The sequence below is a fragment of the Musca vetustissima genome, unplaced genomic scaffold (genome assembly GCF_032173495.1).
Source record: "Musca vetustissima isolate MV318-11 ecotype Yass unplaced genomic scaffold, APGP_CSIRO_Mvet_v1 utg5393, whole genome shotgun sequence".
Taxonomy (NCBI): Eukaryota; Metazoa; Arthropoda; class Insecta; order Diptera; family Muscidae; genus Musca; species Musca vetustissima.
In genome coordinates this window covers 327,959-353,858 of record NW_026882147.1, presented here as the reverse complement: position 1 = coordinate 353,858, position 25,900 = coordinate 327,959, and the positions used below count along the sequence as shown (strand labels likewise).

General features: G+C 33.6%; 1 protein-coding gene across 1 annotated transcript; it reads right to left on the bottom strand.

The window, feature by feature from the left end:
• Positions 1 to 22,775: 22,775 nt before the first annotated feature.
• LOC133328358 (UDP-glucosyltransferase 2-like) lies at positions 22,776 to 24,742 on the bottom strand (the record flags this gene model as incomplete). The annotated part of the gene is made up of 2 exons (XM_061536929.1): positions 24,493 to 24,742; positions 22,776 to 24,022 (listed from the first exon to the last, which is right to left on the bottom strand). Coding segments are annotated over exons 1-2 (1,497 nt in total), but the record flags the coding sequence as incomplete, so codon positions are not given.
• Between the last annotated feature and the right edge of the window lie 1,158 nt (positions 24,743 to 25,900).

The following is a 25,900-nucleotide window of genomic DNA, read 5'->3' as shown; positions in this document are numbered from 1 at the left end:
TTTAATATGTCTTTAATAGGGTAATAGGCCTGGATTTTTTTTATATTTTTTAATTGGGTCATATTTGTGGATTTTTTTTTAAATATTTTTCATAGGCTTTGATTCGTTAAAAATATTTTTTTCAAGTCTTGAATTTATTTTAAGAATATTTTCAATATCTATAAATTAAATATCTACAGGACTTTTTAAATTTATATAAATAAAAATATGAAATAATAAAAGCACCGACAACACTTCCCCCAACAAAATCGACACCACCATTTCCCTCCCATAAAATAAACAAAATAAAAAGGGGTAAAATCCTGAAATCCAAATTATTAACAACTCAAATTAACATGAAGTGCTAACAAAAGCAAAAAAATACAATACGAAAATCAGCTCCTTCAAAAAATAAATCAAATTCAGATTCAGGTTGGAGGCAAGCAATCAGAGAAAGCCAAACAGCCAACGTAACACCTGAACATAAAAACGACATCGACAAGAAAACAAATGAAAACACACAAGCAATGACAAAATATAAGTAAATAGTGACAAAACAAATGTCAGAAATTGGCAGTAAACAACCAAACGTCAACAAGGAAAAACACAACTCAACCTCAGGAAAAAAAAAATCGGTTGACAGAAAAAGGGTTAAAATAGATTTTTTTTTTCGCCAGCCAACAAGAAATTATGTTAACACAAAATCAGCAGCAGCAACAACAACAATAACTAACGAATGACAGAGTGAATGCTAGCGGAATGTTATTTGTGTTGAAATTGCTGGCTAAATATTTGTCAAATGGCAGAATGAAAAAAAAAACAACAACAATGAAATAAAATAAACACGAGATTCATCAGGAATTTTGGGGGGTAGTACAAAGTGTGGGGAGCATTCCTGATGGGTTTATAAAATGCTACAACCATAGAAAAACACACAAGAATTTGTGGCCCAACTAGTTATAATCGGCGGAAATATTGTATTCCGACAAATGGCTCAAAGCATTCTAACACGTATTTAATCCAAGCACATTTGACCTCTAAGATTTTCGAATAACAACATTTATTTGTCCTCCACTGCAGGATGTGATGTACTCTAAGTAACTACTGTTTTTTTATTAAGAATGGTGTAAATCATTCCAAGTCTTAGTAAACCCCAACACATTCCCTCACACATCGAATTTATGGCGTAGCCAAATTTCCACCCTCCCACACATTTTCACTGCTAATAATAAAACAAATCCTTTCTCATTTTACTGCAAGACAATGTAAGCGACAGCATACAAAATTGTATGTAAACATTGAGAATGCAATTGTTAAATAAAATAAAAGTTTATTTTAGCACAATCACGCTAAAAAAAATACTCCGAATTTTACATTCGTACACATATTTTGCCGCCAAAGACATTCCTGCGAAAATTTCCACACAGAAACGCAATGGTTCCACAACTCCCTGTTCACTTCAATTTCATTTTTGTTCATCCAAAAAAAATAAATAAATTAAAGAGAAAATAACGTCTATGGCCCTGGTGATATTTGAAAAAAAATCGTTTAAAAATCCACGCATATGGCCCTTGTGATACTTGAAAAAAAAATCGTTTAAAAATCCACGCCTATGGCCCTGGTGATACCTGAAAAAATATTCGTTTAAAAAATCCACGCATATGGCCCTGGTGATACTTGAAAAAATATTCGTTTAAAAAATCCACGCCTATGGCCTTGGTGATACATGAAAATAATATTCGTTTAAAAATCCACGCCTATGGCCTTGGTGATACAAGAAAAAAATATTCGTTTAAAAAATCCACGCCCTTGGCCCTGGTGATACTTGAAAAAAATATTCGTTTAATAAATCCACACTTATGGCCCTGGTGATACTTGAAAAAATATTCATTTAATCAATCCACGCCTATGACATTGGTGATACTTGAAAAAATATTCGTTTAAAAAATCCACTCCTATGGCCAGGGTGATATTTGAAAATGTATTCTTAAAAAAATCCACGTCTTTGGCCCTGGTGATACTCGAAAAAAAAAAAATTCTTTAAAAATCCACGCCTATGGCCCTGGTGATACTTGAAAAAAATATTCGTTTAAAAATCCACGTCTATGGCCCTGGTGACACTTGGAAAATTTTTCTTTAAAAAAAAAAATCCACGCCTCGCCTATCGATCTGTCAAAAATGTTGCTCGGCTTTGAAAAATGTTCTTTAAAAAAAACCACGCCTTACATGCACTGCATGAAAACATGTGTATCTGCTTGAAAAAAATGTACGCCTATGGCTCTGCTTGAAAAAATATTTTTTAAAAAATATACCCCTCACCTACGGCTCTGCTGGAAAAAAATATTTTTTAAAAAAATCTAGGCCTCACCTATCGCTCTGCTTGAAAACATCTAGGCCTCACCTATGGCTCTGCTGGAAAAAAATATTTTTTAAAAAAATCTAGGCCTCACCTATCGCTCTGCTTGAAAACATCTAGGTCTCACCTATGGCTCTGCATGAAAAAATATTGTGCAAAAAATATACCCCTCACCTATGGCTCTGCTTGAAAAAATATTGTGCAAAAAATATACCCCTCAACTATGGCTCTGCTTGAAAAAATATTCTATAAAAAATATGCCCCTCAAATATGGCTCTGCTGGACAAAATATTCTATAAAAAATCCACGCCTCACCTATTGTTCTGCTGGAAAAAATATTCTTTAAAAAATCCACGCCTCACCTATGGCTCTGCTTGAAAAAATATTCTATAAAAAATATGCCCCTCAAATATTGCTCTGCTTGAAAAAAACTATTCTATAAAAATCCACGCCTCACCTATTGTTCTGCTGGAAAAAATATTCTATAAAAAATCCACGCCTCGCCTATGGCTCTGCTTGAAAATTTTGTTTTTAAAAAATCCACGCCTCACCTATTGTTCTGCTGGAAAAAATATTCTTTAAAAAATCCACGCCTCGCCTATGGCTCTGCTTGAAAAATTTGTCTTTAAAAAATCCACGCCTCACCTATTGTTCTGCTGGAAAAAATATTCTATAAAAAATCCACGCCTCGCCTATGGCTCTGCTTGAAAATTTTGTTTTTAAAAAATCCACGCCTCACCTATTGTTCTGCTGGAAAAAATATTCTTTAAAAAATCCACGCATCGCTTGTGGCTCTGCGTGAAAATTTTGTCTTTAAAAAATCCACGCATCGCTTGTGGCTCTGCGTGAAAATTTTGTCTTTAAAAAATCCACGCCTCGCCTATGGCTCTGCTTGAAAATTTTGTCTTTAAAAAATCCACGCCTCACCTATTGTTCTGCTGGAAAAAATATTCTATAAAAAATCCACGCCTCGCCTATGGCTCTGCTTGAAAATTTTGTTTTTAAAAAATCCACGCCTCGCCTATGGCTCTGCTTGAAAATTTTGTTTTTAAAAAATCCACGCCTCACCTATTGTTCTGCTGGAAAAAATATTCTTTAAAAAATCCACGCCTCACCTATTGTTCTGCTGGAAAAAATATTCTTTAAAAAATCCACGCCTCGCCTATGGCTCTGCTTGAAAAATTTGTCTTTAAAAAATTCACGCCTCGCCTATGGCTCTGCTTGAAAAATTTGTCTTTAAAAAATCCACGCCTCGCCTATGGCTCTGCTTGAAAATTTTGTCTTTAAAAAATCCACGCCTCGCCTGTGGCTCTGCTTGAAAAAATATACTTTAAAAAATCCACGCCTCGCCTGTGGCTCTGCTTGAAAATTTTGTCTTCAAAAATTCAAGCCTCGTCTATGGTTCTGCTTGAAAAAGTATTCTTTAAAAAAATCCACGCCTCGTCTATGGGTCTGCTTGAAAAATATTCTTTAAAAAATCCACGACTAGTCTTTGGCTCTGCTTCAAAAAATATTTTTTAAAAATCTACGCTTAAGGCCCTTGAGATATTTAAAAAACTGTGAATGAGATAAATATCCACGCCTATGGCTCTGGTTTGAAAAAATATTCTTTTATAAACTACGCTTGATGCTCAGCTAATTCGTGGAAAATATTCTTTAAACAATTAAATACTAATGGTTGAAAAATATGCCATGAAAATCAAGGGTTATGGGGACGATGTTACTCGAAATGCTTGAAAAAATTCATGCTTACGTCTGCCTACTGTTTTAATCTTTAAAAACTCCAAGCTTAAGGATTTGCTTTGAAAAAATATATATATAAAAAATATAAATTCAGACATTTCCTCCAATTTGTTTCATATTAGGACAATAAGTCGACATTAACAATAACTCTGACACTCTATACTGCAAGTGGACTACACTTTGTATAGTCCTTTGTTTTTCATTGGTACTTATTTCTTAGTATTTTGCCAATTTTAGTAGTCCCCCTAGCCACAAGTAAAAACGGTGTATCGTTTCCTTTCATTTCTCTACTATTCATTATGAATGGATGTTGAAGAGAAAAAAAATTTATTTGGATTTCAATTGTATTGAGAAAGTGACATTTCACTTAAAAATGCACAATGTCACCCTGCACTGAATGTAGCTCTGGCTAACTGTGGCATAGTTTATTTAGCCAGAATTTCAGCATGTGGTGATTGTCTGGGTACTCACACTCTTTTAGGTGTTAATTCAAATACAATTTTACTGAATTGCAAAAATATAGAAAATTGTCAAAAATTACAATCTAAACAGGAGCAAGGCGCACACGCACTCATACACAATTGATTGTATTGACTTTATTTTTTTTTGTAAATATAACAATATATAGTGGGTGTGAGAAAGTCAGTAGTTTCATGAAATTGTTAGAAATTCTCAAAATTAACTTCTGTTGAAAATTAATGAACATTGGTTAGATTTACAATAAAAGAACTAAACATTTCCTAGTATAATATTTATTGGAAAATAATTGTATTTAAAAATTCGGGTTAGACTAGACTCAATTGGAGGCAAATGGAGAATTTGTGTACGACAATATCAAATATAGCAAATAATCAAGAATTTAACGTTATACTAGGATACCGTGGAAATATTAATTTTTTGGAGGCATAGAACAGAAAGAAATTTCATAGAGAAAAATGTAATAATTATAACAGTCATTTTTCCACCCATCTTCCTTTTACCAAAAATCTTCGTCCAGTAAATAAATAATATCAGTATGTACAAAATATAGATACATATGTGTGAGTTTGTAGTATACTTAGATTGATTTTGCCAATTCTCATTAAAAATTAAAATATTGATTTTTCTAATTCTCACACTTATTATAAATATAATTCCTATTAATTTTCAATTGCAAACCGATTCGAGTTAATTAAAAAAATTTCTTGCAATTTCAGTAAACGACTTTCATTCTCACACCCACTAAATATTGTTATAGTTAAGAAAAAATCAATTGAAAGACCATAGAATTATTGTTCTATGCCCTGCTCCTGTTTTCATTGTGACTTGTCCATTTTGCAAATTCAGTAAAAGTGTAATTGAATTATCACCTAGAATAGTGCGAGTACAAGGACAATGACCACATGCTGAAATTCTAGCTAAACAAACTATGACACAGTTAGCCGGAGCTACATTCAGTGACATTGTGCATTTTTTAAGTGAAATGTCATTTTCTTAACACAATTGAAATAGAAACTCATTTCTTCTCTCCTTTCTCCATTCATAGTAAATGGTTAAGGAGTGAACGGAAATGATACACCTTTTTTACTTACTTGTGGCTAAATGGGCTACACAAATTGGCAAAATACGTAGAAATAAATATAGGGAAACAATCAAAACAATGGATTGATACGGAATAAAGTTCGAAAGATTTGTTAACTATAATTAATAATTATCACCAGTCCTGCCATAAATAACAAGGGTAGAGATGCCATGTAGAATGTCGTTTATACAAATATTTAATTAATAAACGGCCTATACAACGCCTTAATATACTATGCATAGTCCAAGAAAACTTCTATATATCTTCTATATAAATAGGTCTTCTATAAGTCTTCGGTTTACAGAAGATCTGCATCTTTTTTAAATGTTTTTGTTGTTATTGTTAAACTGTGAAGTATTATTATTTTTGGATTTGTTTGGAATAACATTCTGTACTGTTTTCTGTAATTTATTCCTCCAATATTTCTACTATTTCTAACTATTTCAGTGAAATAGTTATCAGAGAAGCAACGGCTTTGTTACACCGTCTATGCTAAATTAGTAGTTTAAGAGCCATTGGCGTGAAATTTTCTAAGAATATCGCACAACGTATTTCAGAACTAAAAGTATATGAAATATATAAAAGGTACATCCTTTTCCCCGCATACCCCCTAGTTTTTATTTTAATCCCAGGACTATGCCTTGAAAAAAAATGAAAAAATATTCTTCAAAAATCGAGGTCTATGACTCTGGTGATACTTGAAGAAATATGCTTTAAAAATCGAGGTCTATGACTCTGGTGATACTTGAAGAAATATGCTTTAAAAATCGAGGTCTATGGCTCTGGTGATACTGGAAAAAATATTCTTTAAAAAGCTACGCCTTGTTTGGGCCCCGAAAAAATATTCTTTAAAAATCCAGGTCTATGGCTCTGGTGATGCTTCAAAAAATATTCTTTAAAAATCATAGACCTGGATCTGGTGATGCTTGAAAAAAATCATTCTATAAAAAGTTTACACCTCGACTATTCTGCTTAAAAAAATTTTCTTTAAAAATCCAGGTCTATAGCTCTGGTGATACCTGAAAAAATATTCGTTTAAAATTGAAATATGATACTTTTAATATTTGCTCTGACATTGCTACTACTACTCCACGTTTTGCTATAGCTTCCATCGAAAAGGAGAGTTTAAACTTGTTTTAAAATACTTTTCAAGAGTTTGCAAATATATTAGCATGATTTTTTATTATATACTAATTTCCCTATGGATTTTTATCGATATATGTTTAAAGCACCTTCATACATTTTCAAAAGAATATTTTCTCAAGGAAAATTACAGCCACAAATTTGGCTAACTGAAGAAAAAATTTGAAGAAGAAGTATTATCGATTTATTTTTGGAAGGAGAGCCATAGACGAAGATATCTGGGGAATATTTGTGGATGGACAAAGGGAGGCATTGGCTTGAATATTTGAAAAATATTTTTTAAAGATTAGACACGCGCACTCCTATCGTGTATTTTTAATAATATTTTTTAATATTTTTTTGAAGGACCATCAGAACCTTTTTTGAAAATAGTTAAAGGATATTGTTGGACGACAAAAAGGAGGCATATGTCATCTGTTTTTGAGTATATTTTTTGGGGATGTGAGATGTGGGGATTTTTTTTGGAACATTTTTGAAGAATTATCAGAAACATCATAATTTTTCTATTTATTTCTCTTTCGAGATGAACAATATGATAGGAGTTGCAATGAAAAGGAAAGCCAGAGAGATACCACATTCCCGTCATATGTGACGCATTTCGCTGTTGGTTAAGCGGCTCATCAAGGCATATTGGGCAATGGGGCTTAAAAATGTCGTTATCTGATATGTTGTATTTATGTCGAATATTTTTGCGAAATTGCATATTCGAATTAAATTCAACCATGTCAAGCTCCAATTTTTTTCTTCCATGGTATACAACTGCATATTGTGCAGCCTTGAACTCCGGCCAACAATCGAGCGATGCCATAGGAATAAAGGTTCAAATCCCAGCCGAGCTCAGACTGACTTTTTGAGTTTTATGCCTTTTTATGACACATTTTTCAACTTTAAAATCTTGAACCAATCGAGACCCCCAAAATCTTGAAGCTTGTGATGGTGGAAGAAAATCCCTAGCTGGGTTTTGCATTATTAGCTAAGGTTTTCTTTTAAATTAACTTTTAAAATATTCGACAGGAGGTGGATTTTAACACAATTTTCGAATACTACGTACTTATTATTGAGTCTATATCTCGTGAACTATTCGAAATATTGCTTTTCTCTCCTAGGCAATATTCTTCCTCTTAATTAGATCTAAAATTTTTTTCTTGAGATAAAATCAATAAAACATCACCATCATACTGAAAATAGCACAACTGCAAAAAAATTAAAATTTCGACATACTTTTTCCATGTTTTTTTCACACTTATTTCAGAAACTGCTACTGACTCGACCAAACAATATATGACAAGAAGATAGCCAATAGCAAATCAAACAACTCTTCTTAAAACCCCGATTTCATTGGTTGACTCCTTCACATAGTTATAGCCTCACAAATTCATCAAAATGAACCAAAGAAATTCACTCCCAATTGTATGTTTATAGAAATAAAAATTGCTATGCTTTTTCAATAAATAGGTACAAAATTAAAGTAAAAATTAAAATGTTTGGGCCCTTTAGTTTTTTTCGAAGACATGTCGCAGCGATATATGCACAGGGTAAACGCAGGAACTGGAGGTGCGACCTTAAAGTTGTCAATATTTTGCAAGGCATAAAGGGTTGATGGCCAAAGTATTATTGTTTTTTGCGCCGTTGGGACACATGAGCAAAAGTCGATCACTACTCGCACGTATGTCAGGAGTAAAAGATGCCACATTAGACATGACAGCAGAGCCACTAATAAAAACCAGTAAGGAAAGTAGTAAAGTCGGACGGGGCCCTTCACCACTTTGGGTATATTCAACAGATGAACCCTAACAGACGTCGCATTTTTGAAGGACCAGTAACATTAAGTTGGATCCATAAACATGTCGTTCTGCAACCGATACTAAATTTTTCATTTGGTCGGATATAGAAGCTATATCTAAATCTGAACCGAATTCAGGAAAATTAACACACATCATTCTAGACCTAATTCATTGTGCTGTGCCAAATTTCGTGCAAATCGAAAGATAAATACAGGCTCTGGTGCACCATTTACCTTAAATCGGATGAAAATATATATGGGAGCTATATCCAAATCTGAACCGATTTTCACCTAACTTAGCACACATCATTCTAGTCTTAATTCAGTACGCTGTGCCAAATTTCGTGCAAATCGGAAGTTATTTAGGGACGTTGGAGCACCATTTACTAAATCTGGGGGAGCTATATCTATATCTGAAACGATTTTCACGAATTTACACACATCATTCTGGACGTAATTCAGTACCCTATGCCAAATTTCGAAATCGGATATAGGGACGTTGGAGCACCATTTACCTTAAATCTGGGAGCTATGTCTAAATCCGAACCGATTTTCAGGAAATTTTACACACATCATTCTAGACTCAATTCAGTACGCTGTGCCAAATTTCGTGCAAATCGGAAGATATATAGGGACATTGGTTCGCCATTTACATGAAATATATATGGGAGCTATATCTAAATCTGAACCGATTTTCAAGAAATTTTAGACTCAATTTAGTACGCTATGCCAATTTTCGTGCAAATCGGAAGATATATAGGGACTTTGGTTCACCATTTACATGAAATCGGACGAAAATATATATGGGAGCTATATCTAAATCTGAACCGAGTTTTCCCAATTTCAATAGGGTTCGTCCTTGCGCCAAATAGACTAGCTGTGCCAAATTTCATCCAATTCGGATCATAAATGCGACCTGTACTTTGTTTACAATTTAACAATGACAGACAGACGGACGGACATTCATAAATCGACTTAGAAAGTGATTCTATGCATATTCTAAAAAGGATCCATGTGTCTATCTCGTTTCCTTTTGCCTGTTACAAACATATGCACAAAGACATAATACCCTGTACCACAGTGTGGTGAAGGGTATAAATATAAGTGGCATATTGTTGCCACCGCTGCATATTACCCTGTGCATATATGGCAGCGACATGTCTTCGAAAAAAACCAAAGGGCCCAAACATTTAATTTTTTTTTTTTTTTAATTTTGTACCTATTTATTGAAAAAGCATAGCAATTTTTATTTCTATAAACATACAATTGGAAGAGATTTTTTTTTTTGGTTCATTTTGATGAATTTGTGAAGCTATAACTATGTGAAGGAGTCAACCAATGAAAGGGGTTTTAAGAAGAGTTGTTTGATTTGCTATTGGCTATCTTCTTGTCATATATTGTTTGGTCGAGTCAGTAGCAGTTTCTGAAATAAGTGTGAAAAAACATGGAAAAAGTATGTCGAAATTTTAATTTTTTTGCAGTTGTGCTATTTTCAGTATGATGGTGATGTTTTATTGATTTTATCTCAAGAACAAATTTTTAGTTCTAATTAAGAGGAATAATATTGCCTAAGAGAGAAAAGCAATATTTCGAATAGTTCACGAAATATAGACTCAATAATAAGTACGTATTATTCGAAAATTGTTAAAATCCACCTCCAGTCGAATATTTTAAAAATTAATTTAAAAGAAAACCTTAGCTAATAATGCAAAACCCAGCTAGGGATTTTCTTCCACCATCACAAGCTTCAAGATTTTGGGGGTCTCGATTGGTTCAAGATTTTAGTGCTGCACAGTGTAATCGAGATAGACCCATGGTTCCTTTTGAGAATATGCATAGAATCACTTTCTGAGTCGATTTATGAATGTCCGTCTGTCCATGTTAAATTGTAAAAAAAGTACAGGTCGCATTTATGATCCGAATTGGATGAAATTTGGCACAGCTGATTTGTTTGGCCCAAGGACGATATAGCTCCCATATATAATTTCGTCCGATTTATGGTAAACTGTGTACCAAAGTCCCTATATATCTCTCGATTTGCACGAAATTTGGCACAGCCAAATTTTTGGCAATGAATAAGGTCTAGAAAGATGTGTGTTAAGTTTCGTGAAAATCGGTTCATATTTAGACATAGCTCCCATATATAGTTTCGCCCGATTTCAGGTAAATAGAACACTAAAGTCCCTATATATCTTTAGATTTGCACGAAATTTGGCACAGCGCAATGAATAAGGTCTAGAATGATGTGTGTTAAGTTTCGTTAAAATCGGTTCAGATTTAGATATAGTTCCCATATATAGCTTCCCTATATATCTTTCGATTTGCACGAAATTTGTCATAGCGTACTGAATTAAATACAGAATGATGTGTGCAAAATTTCGTGAAAATCGGTTCAGATTTATATGCAGCTCCCATATATATTTTCGTCCGATTTTATGTAATTGGTGCACCAAATTTCGATTTGCCCGAATTTTGGTATAGGGTTCTGAATTAAGTCTAGAATGATGTTCTCTAGGCCGATACTGAAGTAATATAAATTAGTCTCTGGCAAGTTTTCCTGAAATCGGTTCAGATATAGACATATAACAAACACGCTACGTCTGTTAGGATACATATGTAGAATATACCCAAAGTGGTGATGGGTATCATATAGTCGGCCCTGTCCGACTTTACTACTTTCCTTACTGGTTTTTAAATTTTCTTTTACCGACCTCAGTAAGCGTGGATTATTTACAGAATATTTTTCGAGGACCTTTGGTAAGCATCGATTTTTTAAAGAATATTTAATACCAACACAAGGCTTGGATTTAAAAAAAAGGACTAAAACAAGGCACGTATTATTACAAAAAAGGACTAAAACAAGGCGTGGATTATTTAAAAAATTTCAAGGATTTAAACAAGGCGTAGATTAAAAAAAATTCAAGGACTAAAACAAGACGTGTATTTAAAAAAATCAAGAACTAAACCAAGGCGTGGATTATTAAAAAAAATCAATAGGTTGAATTTATTTGAACTTATTTAAATAATATAGTTTCATATACCATTTATGGAGGACTTTCTGAATATCTTTTTTATACCTTCTTAAAGATTTACCTCTAAAGATAATGCTCATCAACCAATTTGGATGAAACTCACATACAATTCCCAAAAATATTCAATCACCTTTTTATGAAGCATAAAATATCGCTATAAAATTTCAAAACAAAACAAGAAACACTGTAACGAATTTTACAAACCAAGCTTTTTAACGTCAACGAGGCGAGATGAGATGAGGCTTCCTTGGCCCGTTGTGACAATGACTTTTGAAAACAAATTACCTGAGTTTTTAATTAAATAATGACAAAGGCAAACGTTGATAAAAACTAAATCGATTACAGTGCCCAAAAATGCTTAAATACTTAACACTCACACACATTGCCGCCAACACACAGGCAAAACAAATTTTTCCCAATCACCAATTCACCACGGCAGCAAAAATGTTGAGGTCGTATAAAGTGTCATTTATAGTTGTTATACACACACACACATACACACATACACACAAACACCATTACGAAGTCATAAAAATTGTAAAGTAATGGCATAACAGGCAACAACAACCACTTACGCACTCCAACAAGCACCCATACACACTCACACCCTGAGATACACACCAATACACCGGCTGATACTTCCATAATGAAAATTTCGATTAAATGTCAACTAATCTGATTTTCCAAACATTTACAAAATGAATAAAATCTGCAGCAGAGAGGTGGAGGAGAAGCTGGAAGCTGTATGTTAAACAACCGGTAACTATAGGCACAAAAAGGGAGCGGGCATGGCAAGGGGTGCGGTATAAATGATATTTTGCCAATGTCACTGTGGCAACGGAGAAATCAACTACAGAAAAGATGGAGAAGAAGCCATGCAACCCGTTTCGACTCAACACAACTTTAATACTTTTATCTATAAAATGTAATTAGGCAACCGATGACGACAAAGCTGTAGAAGTAGTTTCTCTACCCAACCGACCAACTGTAATGACTGGAGGAATGAGAAAATTAATGGAAATTCAGCAAAAACGGACCATATCTACGACACAAATGCAAAAAAAAAAAACGAAACAAAAGGGTAAATTGATTTATCTCAATGTATGCCGTAGAATGGAGGGTAGTTTTTGGATAATTGTATGTACATGGAAGGGGTTTTGAATGGATCCAATAACAATGGAATTGTTTCACAAACACACACACACACACAAAAGGATTGATTGTTTAAGTCCAACATTATCGCGTTTTAGGTAATGAGGCTTAACTGGTTGTTTTTGTTTTTCTTTTTTTTCTAAATTTTACTGATAACATTGTTTGGCCGATTTTAATTTTACCTGCCATTAAATTTCAGACAAAAGCCATTATGTAGTTAGTATTTGTATTAATCCTTTCAGTGTCAAAAAAAATGTTTGTCGGAATAAAAATCTAAAATTTTGTATTTAAAATCATATAAAGGCACAGAGTTTAGGAAAAAACCAGCAAAAACAAAAACCTCAAATACATAGGATAACCGAAAATCGCAAAGAAAAAGAGTACTTTCAAATGTTGAATATATTCGAAAAAAACACTGAAAGGGTTAACAAAGAAACAAAAATATTTTTTTGAATTAATTTTTAGAGAATTGCAAGTACACACAATCCTTTGGGATGTGACATAAACATTTCTTAAAATAATTGGGACCTTCATATGGAGACTATGGTTTTGTAAATTGCCTGTTACTAAATTTACTTAGGAAGAATCCGGAATACCAACTCACAGTGACATACACACACTTCGGTGAGAAAAAGCAAATATGGCGCAATGTCAAATAATGTACCTAATCGAATATTTGCAGTAAAGATATTTTTCCATTCAAGGCCACAAAATCTCAAATTAAATCCTCTTTTATACCCTACACGACTATGTTGTCCGGATATTAGTGCATTGTACATACCCAAGAGCTTGCAATTTCGACAAATATTGGTTCTAGACCCACCTTTATGTGTACCGTTCGTTATGTCTCGACTAGCTAAATCGATCTAGACATGTGTGTCCGTCCGCCTGTCCATTATAATTTGTAAACACGATACAGGCCACAGTTATGGACCAATCGTCTTAAAATGTTGCATGTAGAATGGGTTCTGGCCAAATAAGACCCCTATTGGCAACGATTCTAAGACGATTTAGCCATCTGCTGTAATCATTCCGCCTTCTAAGGGTATCGTGAAAGAAAGAAATCGAACCTCACGGTAATGAAATATATCGGGCAGAATTTAGGCATCTCCCTCACATAATGATATCTATTAGAAACTCTGAGTCTGAGTTAATTAAAAATTTTGCTTACGATACGAATAAAATCTTATTTTATTCTTAAAATAACCATAGAGATTTCTTATCAGTCATCAGCCATTCATTACAACTATAGAACTAATACAAATTTCGTCGGTGTTCCTTAAAAAACCCTGAATATAATTTATTTATATCGTTATGAAGACAAACAATGACAAACGCCGCAGAAATCTCAATGACAAAAATTTAAGTAATTTATCGTGTCCAAATAAAAAAAAAATACTAAATAAAATTTTTCCTCTGTGGACGTTCTATTCGAAAAATACAGTTAATGGGGAATGTACAGTGTTTCGAAAGAGAACAAAATACTTTTTTTGCATGAGCGATTAAGCAGCGACGCTGCCCTGCTTTCATGATCAAGGACCAAAAACAATGCTTTGATTTTTTTAAAGTATTTTATTTGAAAATACCAACAAAAGGCTGAGTTTTAAAAGATTTTTTTCAAGGGCCTACACAAGTCACGGATTTTTTTAACGACCCAAAAAAGCTTGAATTAAAAAAAATATTTCTTCAAAGAACCAACACAAGGCGTGGATTTTTAAAATAATTGTTTTTCACGGACCAGCAAAAAAGCTTAGATTTTTTAAGGACGATTTAAAACAAAAATCAAACGCACAAAAGGCTGGGATAAAAGAGTGTATTTTTTTTAAATAAATATTTTAAAGAGCCAATGGATCTGACTGACTCTGAAAAGAATTCATGAGCCAACAAAAGGTGTGGATTATTTTAAAGAATATTTTTTTTTCAAAGGCCTCGATTTATTAAAGAAAAAAATTCAGGGACACAATGCGTAGATTTTTAAAGGATATTTTTTGAATGACCAACACAAGGCCTGGACTTATTAAAGAATATTTTTAAGGGTCAACACAATGGCGTAAATTTTTCAAAGATTTTTGTCCCAACATTTTTTAACATTTATTTTAGTCTTTAAAAAATATATTTTTTACGTCTACAACAAACCCCAATTTTAACAAATGTGAGTTTTCTTTTATTTTTTACGTGTTTTAACAGGATTACAATGACTACAGCCTTTTTTGAAGATTTTTTTCAGGGAACAAAAAGGCGTATATTTTTTAAAAAATGCCGATGTATTGGATTTTTATTTATTTATTTATTTTTTTTTTTTTGAAAGAACCAGTACAAAAGGTCGTTTACATTTAACCGGATTTGGTTAACCCAGTGGGTTTAAATTTTCAATTCCTTTGAATATATGCCAAATAAATCCTCATAAAGTAGGTTAACCCGGTAAAAAGTTCTAATGTAAATGCCGTACAAGTCCTTGATTTTTTAATGACTTTTGCTTTAAAGTATCAGCAAAAGGTAAGAACTTTTTAAAGAATTTTTTTCAAGGACAAGCAAAGGACTCCGTTTCTTTAAAGATTTTTTTTCAAGGACAAGCAAAAGGCTTCGTTTTTTAAAAGATGTTTTCAATGACCAACAAGAACCAGCAAAAGTCTTGGATTTTTTATATACTTTTTTTAAAAGACCAACAAAAGACCTGATTTTTTTAAGATTTTTTACAGGACGAACAGAAAGCGTGTATTTATACCCTACACAACTATGTTGTCAGGGCATTATAGCTTTGTGCAGCCCCAAGAGTTTGTAACGTGGCGAAATATTGGTCCTAGACCCATCTTTAAGTATACCGATCGTCATATATCGTCTAGCTGAGTCGATCTAGACATGTGTGTCTGTCCGTCCGTCCATTATAATTTGTAAACTCGATACAGGCCACAGTTATGGAACAATCTTCACGAAATTTTGCATGTAGGATGGGTTCTAGTCAATGTATGGTATGCTGATGATCGGCTTATAACTGTTTTTTGTTTTTGGTAAAGATCGGTTAATATTTAGGGGATGAAATGGACCAAATACTAAATGTTTGTCGGTTTTTCTGGTCGCTCCAGACGCCGCATTTATGGCCCAAACATCGTGAAATTTTACATGGAGAAGGGGATCGGGCCAAAGAATAAACATGCCTGTTTTGATAAAGATCGGTCAATACTTAGTGGGTCAAATTGACCCTGACTTTTGTGTGAAAAATGACAAAATTTGGATTCTATGGCGTATATATTTACTCCTAAAGGACATAGACCCGAGAAGTTGATAGTATATTCAAGAGGAGTGACTGACCTTTAAATTGATACCAATTATATTGTCGTATGTTCTCGGATGTCGGTGTTACAGCCTGTTTTTGTAAAATTCCAAACGAACGAAATCGAGTGACTTACGACCAAACTCCTTGGTTTTGAAAAATATGTCATTTATTTTTGTTTTGAATCAGAAAAACTTTATAAACATAAATAAAGGTTTGGTCGTAAGTCACTCGAATTCGTTCGTTTGGAATTTTACAAAAACAGGCTGTTACACTTAAACATTTACAGGTGCTTTCATATTCAGATATTATTTAGTAACCCTTACCACACTAGAGGGCGGAAATATAACGCTGCTCGATTTGAAATGTTCCATGTGGTTCCTGTTATGGTCACGGACAGCGCTTGTAATTTTCGGTGATGATCAGATAATAATTTTGGGATGAAGTGGACCGAGAACTTAATTTTTTGCAATTTTTCGAATCGATATATAGGTCACAGTTATAAGCCGATCATCACCATACAACGCACGCTGAAGTCAATCTGGACAAGTAATAAGAAGGGCTGTACTGAATATTAGTAATATTCGGAAAATATGTCAGTATATGGAAGATGTGCTGTTGAACTCTAATCGGGCAAGAGTGTGCAAATGTCACGAAATATTTCCCAGGCTCGGAATAAACTTTTTTAGAAAGTTAGAACTCCGTCCGACTATACTGCTCCGCTCACTGGTTTTTAAATACATTTTTTCGATGGATCAATACAGCGTTTGCGTTTTATAAAAATTTTGTTCAAGGACCAACAAAAAGTTTGATTTTTTTTACAAGGACCAGCAAATGGAATTTAAATAATATTTTTTTTCAATGGACAATTACAATGCCTGCATTTGTAAAGAATATTTTTCAAGAACTAAAACAAGCAGTGCATTTTTTCAAGGAATAGCAAAAGGCGTAGATTTTACAAAGATTTTTTTTCAAGGGCCACCAAAAGGCCTGGATTTTTTAAAGAATTGTTTCCAAACCACTGTGCTACCACTTGACCTATTTACTTTAAGAGACACAAAAACCTGTGCCTCTAATCAACTGAATGAACTTGTATTTTAATGTTAATTAAATAAAATGATTTTGCATATTCAACGTTAGGCAGCAGGGCTATTTCATTGGCATAGAAGAACAACAAAGTCAACAGCGTCATGAGAAGAGTAATAAAGCAGAGTAGCTATTTACCCAACTCCAACCAATACCATTCACCATCGTTATTCACCTGTACTCCCGCACTCAGAAACAACGAAATTCAAAGTACTTTCACTTTAATTAAAATCTTAAGCAGCGGTGCGGCTGACTTTGCAGTGTTTTCCTGATAATGTGCCACTGATAAATAATAAAGAACTCAATGAAGCATAAATTACTTGAACGCCAGAGATGAAGGCAACACAAGTAGATGATGAAGAAGGAGAAGACGAAGTGGACAGAGTGGGATCTGAAGCACCAAAGGAATAGCCATAAAAAGTGACACATTTTTTGGAATATAAAAAACGATACCACTGGCCATGCAGCTGAGAACTCCACGGTGAAGAGAGATGAACAAATACACTCTGATAATGAAAAATTAATTTATGACCCTTATTCCAATGAAATTAGCTGCGTAGCAAATGACAGTCGACTTGGCCGGCCAGCCAGTCATTTGAATTTTGTGCCATATTATTTATTATTCATTTGAAATTATAATGTAAAGCAGACTGACTGGTGAACTGATGGCTGGTTTTGCTTATTTGCCAATTTAAAAATATACTTGGGCCGCAGAATACCAATTTTGGAAAAATGGCTATTTGTATAAGGTTCTCGATGTTTTTTTGTTGGTAAATAGAAATTCCAAAAAGGCAGGACATGAAAATTCTAATGCAAACTACTTGAAATTCAACATAAATAAGAAATCTTGACTTATTTAGAAAATAAATAGGACGGCTCGTGCAGCTGATGAATGTGTTTTATATAATTATGACATTTTTTATTTATCCATGGCAAATAGGAAGCAATTGAGATCATTTCAGGATAAATGTTCCCAGGAAAAAAACTTTTGAAATTGCAAAAATCAAGAATTGTTCACAATTAAAAATAATTTTCATTTAATTATAGTTTTCTCCGAATTCCTCACAAGTCTCAATGTGTTGTTATTTATATCACGAAATCCTCACACACACACACACACACACACACTGCTTTCATTGTATGTATGTGTTTGTTTAGGTCATTTGTATTGGTATTCTACTTCAAAATCCAAAATCCTAACCACAATCTCTGCAGGCCTCCGCCTAGTTTTGTGGAATTACACCAAATATTCACCATTTTAATTGTGGTCAACTATTAAATTAACATCATCATCGATTAGTTAATGTTTGAATTTGCCACCATCGGCCTAGGCACCGCTTAAACGCTTTGAATGCCACAAACCAATAACGACGAAACCACTCAATCAATTTTTAGAATAAATATGCAGATTGAATACCGCACAGCAAACAAAGCTAGTTATCTGTGGGAAAATTTGTGTTTTGTTGTTTTTAAGAGGGAGCATTAAGTTGGCCACTGGGTAGGAAATACGTACAAATAGAGACTACCAAAAATAAAGATTTTGTAGAATTTTTTTGAATGACTTTTTTTGAAAACAAAAGTTCGGATTTTTTTAAAACACATCACCACATGTTATACCAAAAACTGCCTCCATTTACACCCTGTAATTACTTTCAACACAATAGCTTCATTTCGATTCATTATTATTTGTAGTCTAATTGAAATTGAACTAAATGTGATTAGAATTTGATAAAAAGGTAAGCCCAAATACAAATGGTAGACAGGCCGACAATACCATTGCTTTTGAAATTAAGCGTTTACGTTTCATGTGAAACGTATGTTGACTTCACAAATTGGATCATCTCCTATATAATGATAAAAGAATTTTATTTGACTTTGAAGTTTTGTATATTTTGCTAATAGAAATTCTACTAAAAATTCAAAAATTAAGCGTTCTTTAAAACATACTACACTTGGAAAAATACATAAAATATTCTTGAAACCAGTGAGCGGAGCAGTATAGTCGGACGGGCCGACCATACGATACCCTACACAACTACCATGGAACTCTAACTTTCTGATATTTGCTGATATTTCGTGCTATTTACACCCGCTTGCCCGATTAGAGATCAATAGCACCTCCTCCTTACATATATTCCGAATATTACTAATATTAGACGGGCTAATTACTTGTCCAGATTCCCTTCACCGTGAGTTGCGTTGTGATGTTCGACTTATAATTGTGGCCTATAGATCGACTTAAAATAAAAAAACAAAAAACATTAAGTTTTCGATTCACTTCATCCCATAATTATTATCTGATCATTACCGAAAATTGTCCGGCGTTGTCCTTGACCTTACCTGGTACCTCATGGAAAATTTCGAAGCGATCAGCGCTATATTTCCGCCCTGTATTGTGGTATTGGGTTACTAAATAATATCTCGGTACGTAAACAACTCCGGCGAATATGTAAGTGTAACTCCCACATCTGAGTACATACGACCATATAATTGGTATCAATTTAAAGGTCAGCCACTCCTCTTGGATATACTATCAACTAATCTGGTCTATGTTCTTCAGGGGCAAATATATAGGCCATAGAATACACATTTTGTAATTTTTCACACATAAATCAGGGTCCATTTGACACGCTAAATATTGACCAATCTTTATCAAAACAGGTATGCTTATTCCTTAGCCCGATCCCGTTCTCCATGTAAAAATTCGCGATGTTCCGGCCATAATTGCGGCCTCTGGAGCGACCAGAAAAACGGAAAAAATTAAGTATTTGGTCCATTTCATCCCCGAAATATAAACTGATCTTTTCCAAAAACAATAGGGGTCTTCATTGGCCAGAACCCATCCTACATGCAAAATTTGGTGAAGATTGGTCCATAGCTGTGGCCTGCATCGCGTTTACAAATTATAATGGACGGACGGAAGGACACACATGTCTAGATCGACTCAGCTAGTCGAGAAATTACGATCGGTATACTTGAAGGTGGGTCTAGGACCAATATTTTGCGGCGTTACAAACTTGTTGGGCTGCACAAAGCTATAATACCCTGACAACATAGTTGTGTAGGGTATAAAAATACTACACATGACAAAATACACACAATATTCATTAAAAAAATATACTTCTATTTGCTTTCGAAAATATTCTTTAAAACAATCCTCGCCTTGTGTTGGTCCTTGAAAAATTCCTAGAAAAAATATTCTTTAAAAACATCCTCGACTTGTGTTGGTCCTTGAAAAAATATTCTTTAAAAATTCCACGCCTTGTTTTGGTCTTTGAAAAAATATTCTTTAAAAAATCCACGCCGTGTGTTGGTCCTTCTCAAAAATAATCTTTAAAAAATTCACGCCGTGTGTTGGTCTTTCTCAAAAATATTCTTTAAAAAATCCACGCCTTGTGTTGGTCCTTCTTAAAAATATTCTCTAAAAAATCGACGCCTTGAGAAACATATCCTTTAAGAAATCCACGCGTTGTGTTGGTCCTTGAAAACATATTTTTTAAGAAATCCACGCCTTGTGTTGGTCGTTAAAAAAATATTCTTCAAAAAGCCCTGCCTTGTCTGGGTCCTTCAAAAATATTTTTTAAAAATCCTCGCCTTAAATGCCCTTCAAAATATTTTTTAAATCCCAAAAAGGTTCTTTAAGTACATAAGAATTATTTTTTACTGAGTAACAATTTTACTCAATGGCTGAGAAAGTAGCCTATAAAAACATATTCCTCAGACACTGAATATTATTTTCATCCTGAGTACATTTTTATATCCTTGTCCTACATATTGCAAAATTATATTGACGTTCAATGGCATACGCACAAACTAATGATTACACCCAGGAAACATATAATAGTTGCAACCCCACGTGCCTTGACTTCCTTCGCCTTCGTCACAGTAATATTCCACATAGCAATATGACTGACATTTAAATGACTTTTCTAATAATAGAACAAATAATCTCATGTGGGTTACTGCAAGCAATTTTAGATTTTCCAATTTTTATTTCGTAAATCAAAAGTCAGAAAACACAATTGTGCACACACACACATACTCACTCACACAAAACTAATATCACTTATTTCAATTAACAAATGCCTCAACATTTCGGCAAACGACCTACCAACCGTACGACCGACCAACCATAGTTAGTTTTAATTAGCAAGAGTTTTATGTGCGGTTTTAACAGCAACCCCCACTCCCCCGCCGCCTATATTCACCATCATTTACTATTTAATTTAGCCAGATTTTTATAGATGTCTTTAGGCCCTTTTTACAGCCATGATGAGTGTTGCCATAGTAAAAAGGTAAATATACACCACATATATGCCAATATGTTTATGTGAGTGTGTGGGTTTGGTTTTTCATTTAAGCAAAATCAGCAGTAGCATCGACAACAACAGCAATAACAATATTCAACAAAATATTTACACAATCTTTTGGTATAATAAAATAAACTTCGGGCAAAGAGTAAAAAGACTTTTCCACACACAAACAAATACAATATTTACCGACTGACTTTGTTTTATGGTTTAGTTGGGAGGTTTGTTGCAAAGGTGCGGGGGCGTTTACATAGGTTATGGTTATCCTTTTAGTCATGTTTACGATTATGATGAAATTGTTCTAGTTGTAGTTGTAATGGTATTAAATCCCATTTTCTTGTTCACAACATCAATGAAAATATATCTGGATTTTTGTCAATCTAACATTTAAGGAAATATGGTAAAAAAAATTAAGGTCAAGGGTATGGAGAACTTTTCTGGACACAATCCAAGCGTATTTTGTTGTTTTTCTTTTCATTTTTAATTACAAAAAAATAGATGAAATCTACTAAACAGTTAAATCAAATATTAAATCTTTTTTTTCACTAAACGATTTCACGGTCAACACGAATTTAGATGATTAACTAATACCCACCCATCACAGCAGATGATCAGACGTAATAGCACTTACAGCCTTTACGATGATTATGACAGTGCCTCTTTATAACCTAAATAAATATAAAAAATTGTCTGTGTAATTTCTTCTTGAACAAGGCTAATATCACGCAAAACGATTATGGTTATAAAAACGGAAATAATGTCCACTCAACTCGAGTATAAGGAAAATTAGTTAGCTTTTCATTTATGGTCCATAATTTCTTTTGATGACTTTTTTCACATACACACATACATATAAAATAGAATGAGAAAGCTAATCTATGGATTTGGATTAACATGAATGGATTCCACAGTGAGTACTGCATTCATGGGGTGTATAGATACCCTCTCGGTGGAGGGGGTATTCAACAACATCCATTAAAGCTTCGATTTTTACACAAACAAAACAAAAACATCTCAGCATCGATTATAGCATTGGACAAAAAATCCTCAGTAACTGAAAGAGACTTTTTTCTATAGAAAAAAATTCCTCAGTAACTGAGAAAGACTTTTCTATGGAAAAAAAGTCCTCAATAACTGAGGAAGAATTTTTTTCAGTAACTGAGGAAATCTTTTCTCTACAGAAAAAAATCATCCATAAAGTATGAAGACATTTTGCTATTAAAAAAGTTATCAGTAACTGTGGACGACTTTTTTCCAAATAAAACACTGATTCGATACAATATTTCAATTTATTTTAGCTTTTCTCGATTTCCCATCATTATGATCAGGATTTACCAACGTCTTTTTCACTAAACATACAAAAACAATTAACAATTTTAAAGCAGCAAAAAAACCCGTCAACAATATTAAATAAACATCAATATTATGATATTGAATGAAATTCAAATCAACACCGGCATTACGCATATGAACAGCTCCTTCATGACGCAACACATATTCCACCCAATAGATGGCAGTTTCCAAAGGTGTCAGTGGGGTATCTCTAAACTGTTTGGAGCGGCGCTGCACATTCCGTGTATATATGGGATTTGTTAAGAGTTCCAAAATAGTTTTCTTTAGGGATTCGGATGTAACCTGCTCCAGGCTAAGACTTAAGGCATATCCTGCATTTACAGCATTCTTAACATTCATAAATTGATCTCCCAGTAGAGGTATGCCGAGAATTGGTTTACCATGAAATATTGTTTCCGTGGTACTTAAATAACCACCATGCGAAATGAACAATTTAACCTTGGGATGAGCCAATACCGATGGTTGAGGATACCATTTCCGAATTATGACATTCTTCGGTTTATTTGGCAGTGTGTCATTTTCAAATTTCCACAATATGGTATATTTTAAATTCCGAAATGTGTCCAAGAACATTTGTATATTTTCTTTTGATAAATCTTTACTTTTAACATTGGAACCCAGCGAGAAGTAAATAACATCCTGTCCCGATTTATCCAATAACTCTTGCAACTCCTGAGGCAATGGATCGGGTTGATGTTTTATGTGCAATCCACCAACCTCAATCATATTGGGTACATATGGCCGGGCGGAACGCAGGCTGAAGTGGTCATTCAGCAACACCAAGGATACATTTTTACGCGCCTCATCCAAAGTCAAGGTGGCTTGGGGGAAATATTTCCGATACAGCTCCTCTTGCAGTGGCATCATGCGATAATGGAAATTTAAGTCATCCAATGTTTGCATTATCACATTATGCATTCTTTCCATTAGGGACATATGATTACCGTATGGCACGGCAAGATGGGGTATATATGATAATGGTGATGGATTTTGTACTAAATAATCCATGAAGTTAACAGTACCGAAGGTGGATACCGTAATAACTGGTGCCTTGAAGTATTCTCCCAAACCCAATAAAGCTTCTGAGAAAAATATTTCTACAATAAGTAGATCAAATTTTTCTTCCGCCATCATTTTCTTTACTTCGGGATTTTCGAGAATATTTGTGACCATTGCCTTACCGGTTCGAGCCCAATTCATAAACTCAGAGAAATAGGACTGTTTAGAACCAGCAGCAAAATCGGTGAGCATTTCTGAAAAAAGAACGAGTAAAATGATGAATAAATCCTCAGTTATTGAGGATATTTTATTCCACAAATGAATTTGCTCTCAGAAAAAACTCATCAGTCATTGAGGAAGACTTTTTCTATAGAAACAAAATTAACAGTTATTGCCAGTCACTAAGGAGGATTGTTTTCTATTCAAAAATTTTAATTAGAAAATAATTCCTCAGACTTTTTTCTATAGAAAAAAATCATCAGTCAATGAATTCAACAAATCTCAGTCACAGAGGACCTTTTTCTATGGAAAAACAATTCTCAGTCACTGAGTACCACTTTTTTCTAAAACAATATTCCTCAGTTTTCTTTTCTATAGATTTTTTTGCCTATAGAAAAATGAATCAGTCCCTCAGAATTATTTTTTGTTTTCTATGGAAAAAATACTCATACCCCTTTGAATGTTTTTTTTTCGATAGATACTCTAACATTTTAACATTACTTACTCTCAAATAATTTCGAATTTTCCATTACGCCAATATCTCGAAAATTTGCCACTGGTTCTGATTGTGGGAATGTGGAAATTGAAACAACTTCATGACCCTTTTTCGCCAAACCTTTCAGCAGAGGTGATATGAAAAAATATTGCGATGGTCCGGGATATCCAAAAATAGATAGAATTTTTGCTCCATTTCCAAAGCTTTGGAATGTTGTTGAAATTAATAACATCGATCCGACAATTGTAGTGCACTTCATTATTGCAATTCGATGGTGGCGAATACGAGTGTGAGTTGCCCAATGACGAATACAAAACTGAGTGGTAAATGGTTAGAATTCCTCGAGAACAAAAGGTTTTAAATAACAAAAACAAAGGTGGCTGCTAGCAGAAGAGTGTATCTCAAACAAGTATATTTACAATAAACCTAATTCTTGCAATCTAAAAACCAAAAACAAAAAAAGAAAGTCAATGGTGGACCATGGCGATCATGTGGTACCCTACACAAATGGGAAGATGATTAGTTTCGAAAAAATTCTGACATTTAAGATGTTATGACCAGAAAATAATTTCTAAAAAAATCACGTCATTATGCAAAACTATTTTAAAAACTGTTTCTATATCGGATGGTATGAACAATACTAAACACTATAGAGTGTGTTTAAAACCTATCAACTCTTATGTTTAAAATAAAACCGTTATCGCAATACAGTCATAAAACGGTAAGATCTAAAATTCCCAAATTTCCTGTTCTTCAAATAATAGTAGCAATGACCTCCTATCGGACTGATTACTAGCTCGACGTCTGTATTAAAATTATTTTTTTTTGTTATTACTTGATATCTAACTGATATATATATATATATATATATATGTTTGTCTTATGTCTGTATTTTTTATTTAGAAGAAAGTAATTCTGAGGAAAAAATAATTTCCAGACCGTAAGCATTTTTTGTAATTGAGAAATTTTTTGGTAAAAAAAAAATTCAAAAATGTTCTTCTATATAGAAAAGTATTCCTCAGTTACTGAGGATTTTTTCTACATAAATGAAGGATTTTTTTCATTTCAGAGTGGTATTCAAAGGAATTTCTCAGGAACTGTGGAAAATGGTAAGGAACGTATTGGTACAGAATAAAAAAATCACTAAGGCCTACGTAATTAATTGTGAATTAATTTCTATAGAAAAAACCCTCCTCAGAAAATCAGACATCTTTTTCTAAAGGAAAAATCATTCTCAGTTATTGAGGAAATCTTTTCTATAGAAAAACTGCAAGAACGCTGTATAAGAAACTGTCTTAATGGGACAAATCTTGGCACTTTGGTGCACTATTTACATAAAATCGGAAGAAAGAATACGTGGGAGCTATACGCAAACTTCAGCCGATTTTAGCTAAACTTCACATACGGCAATCTGTAC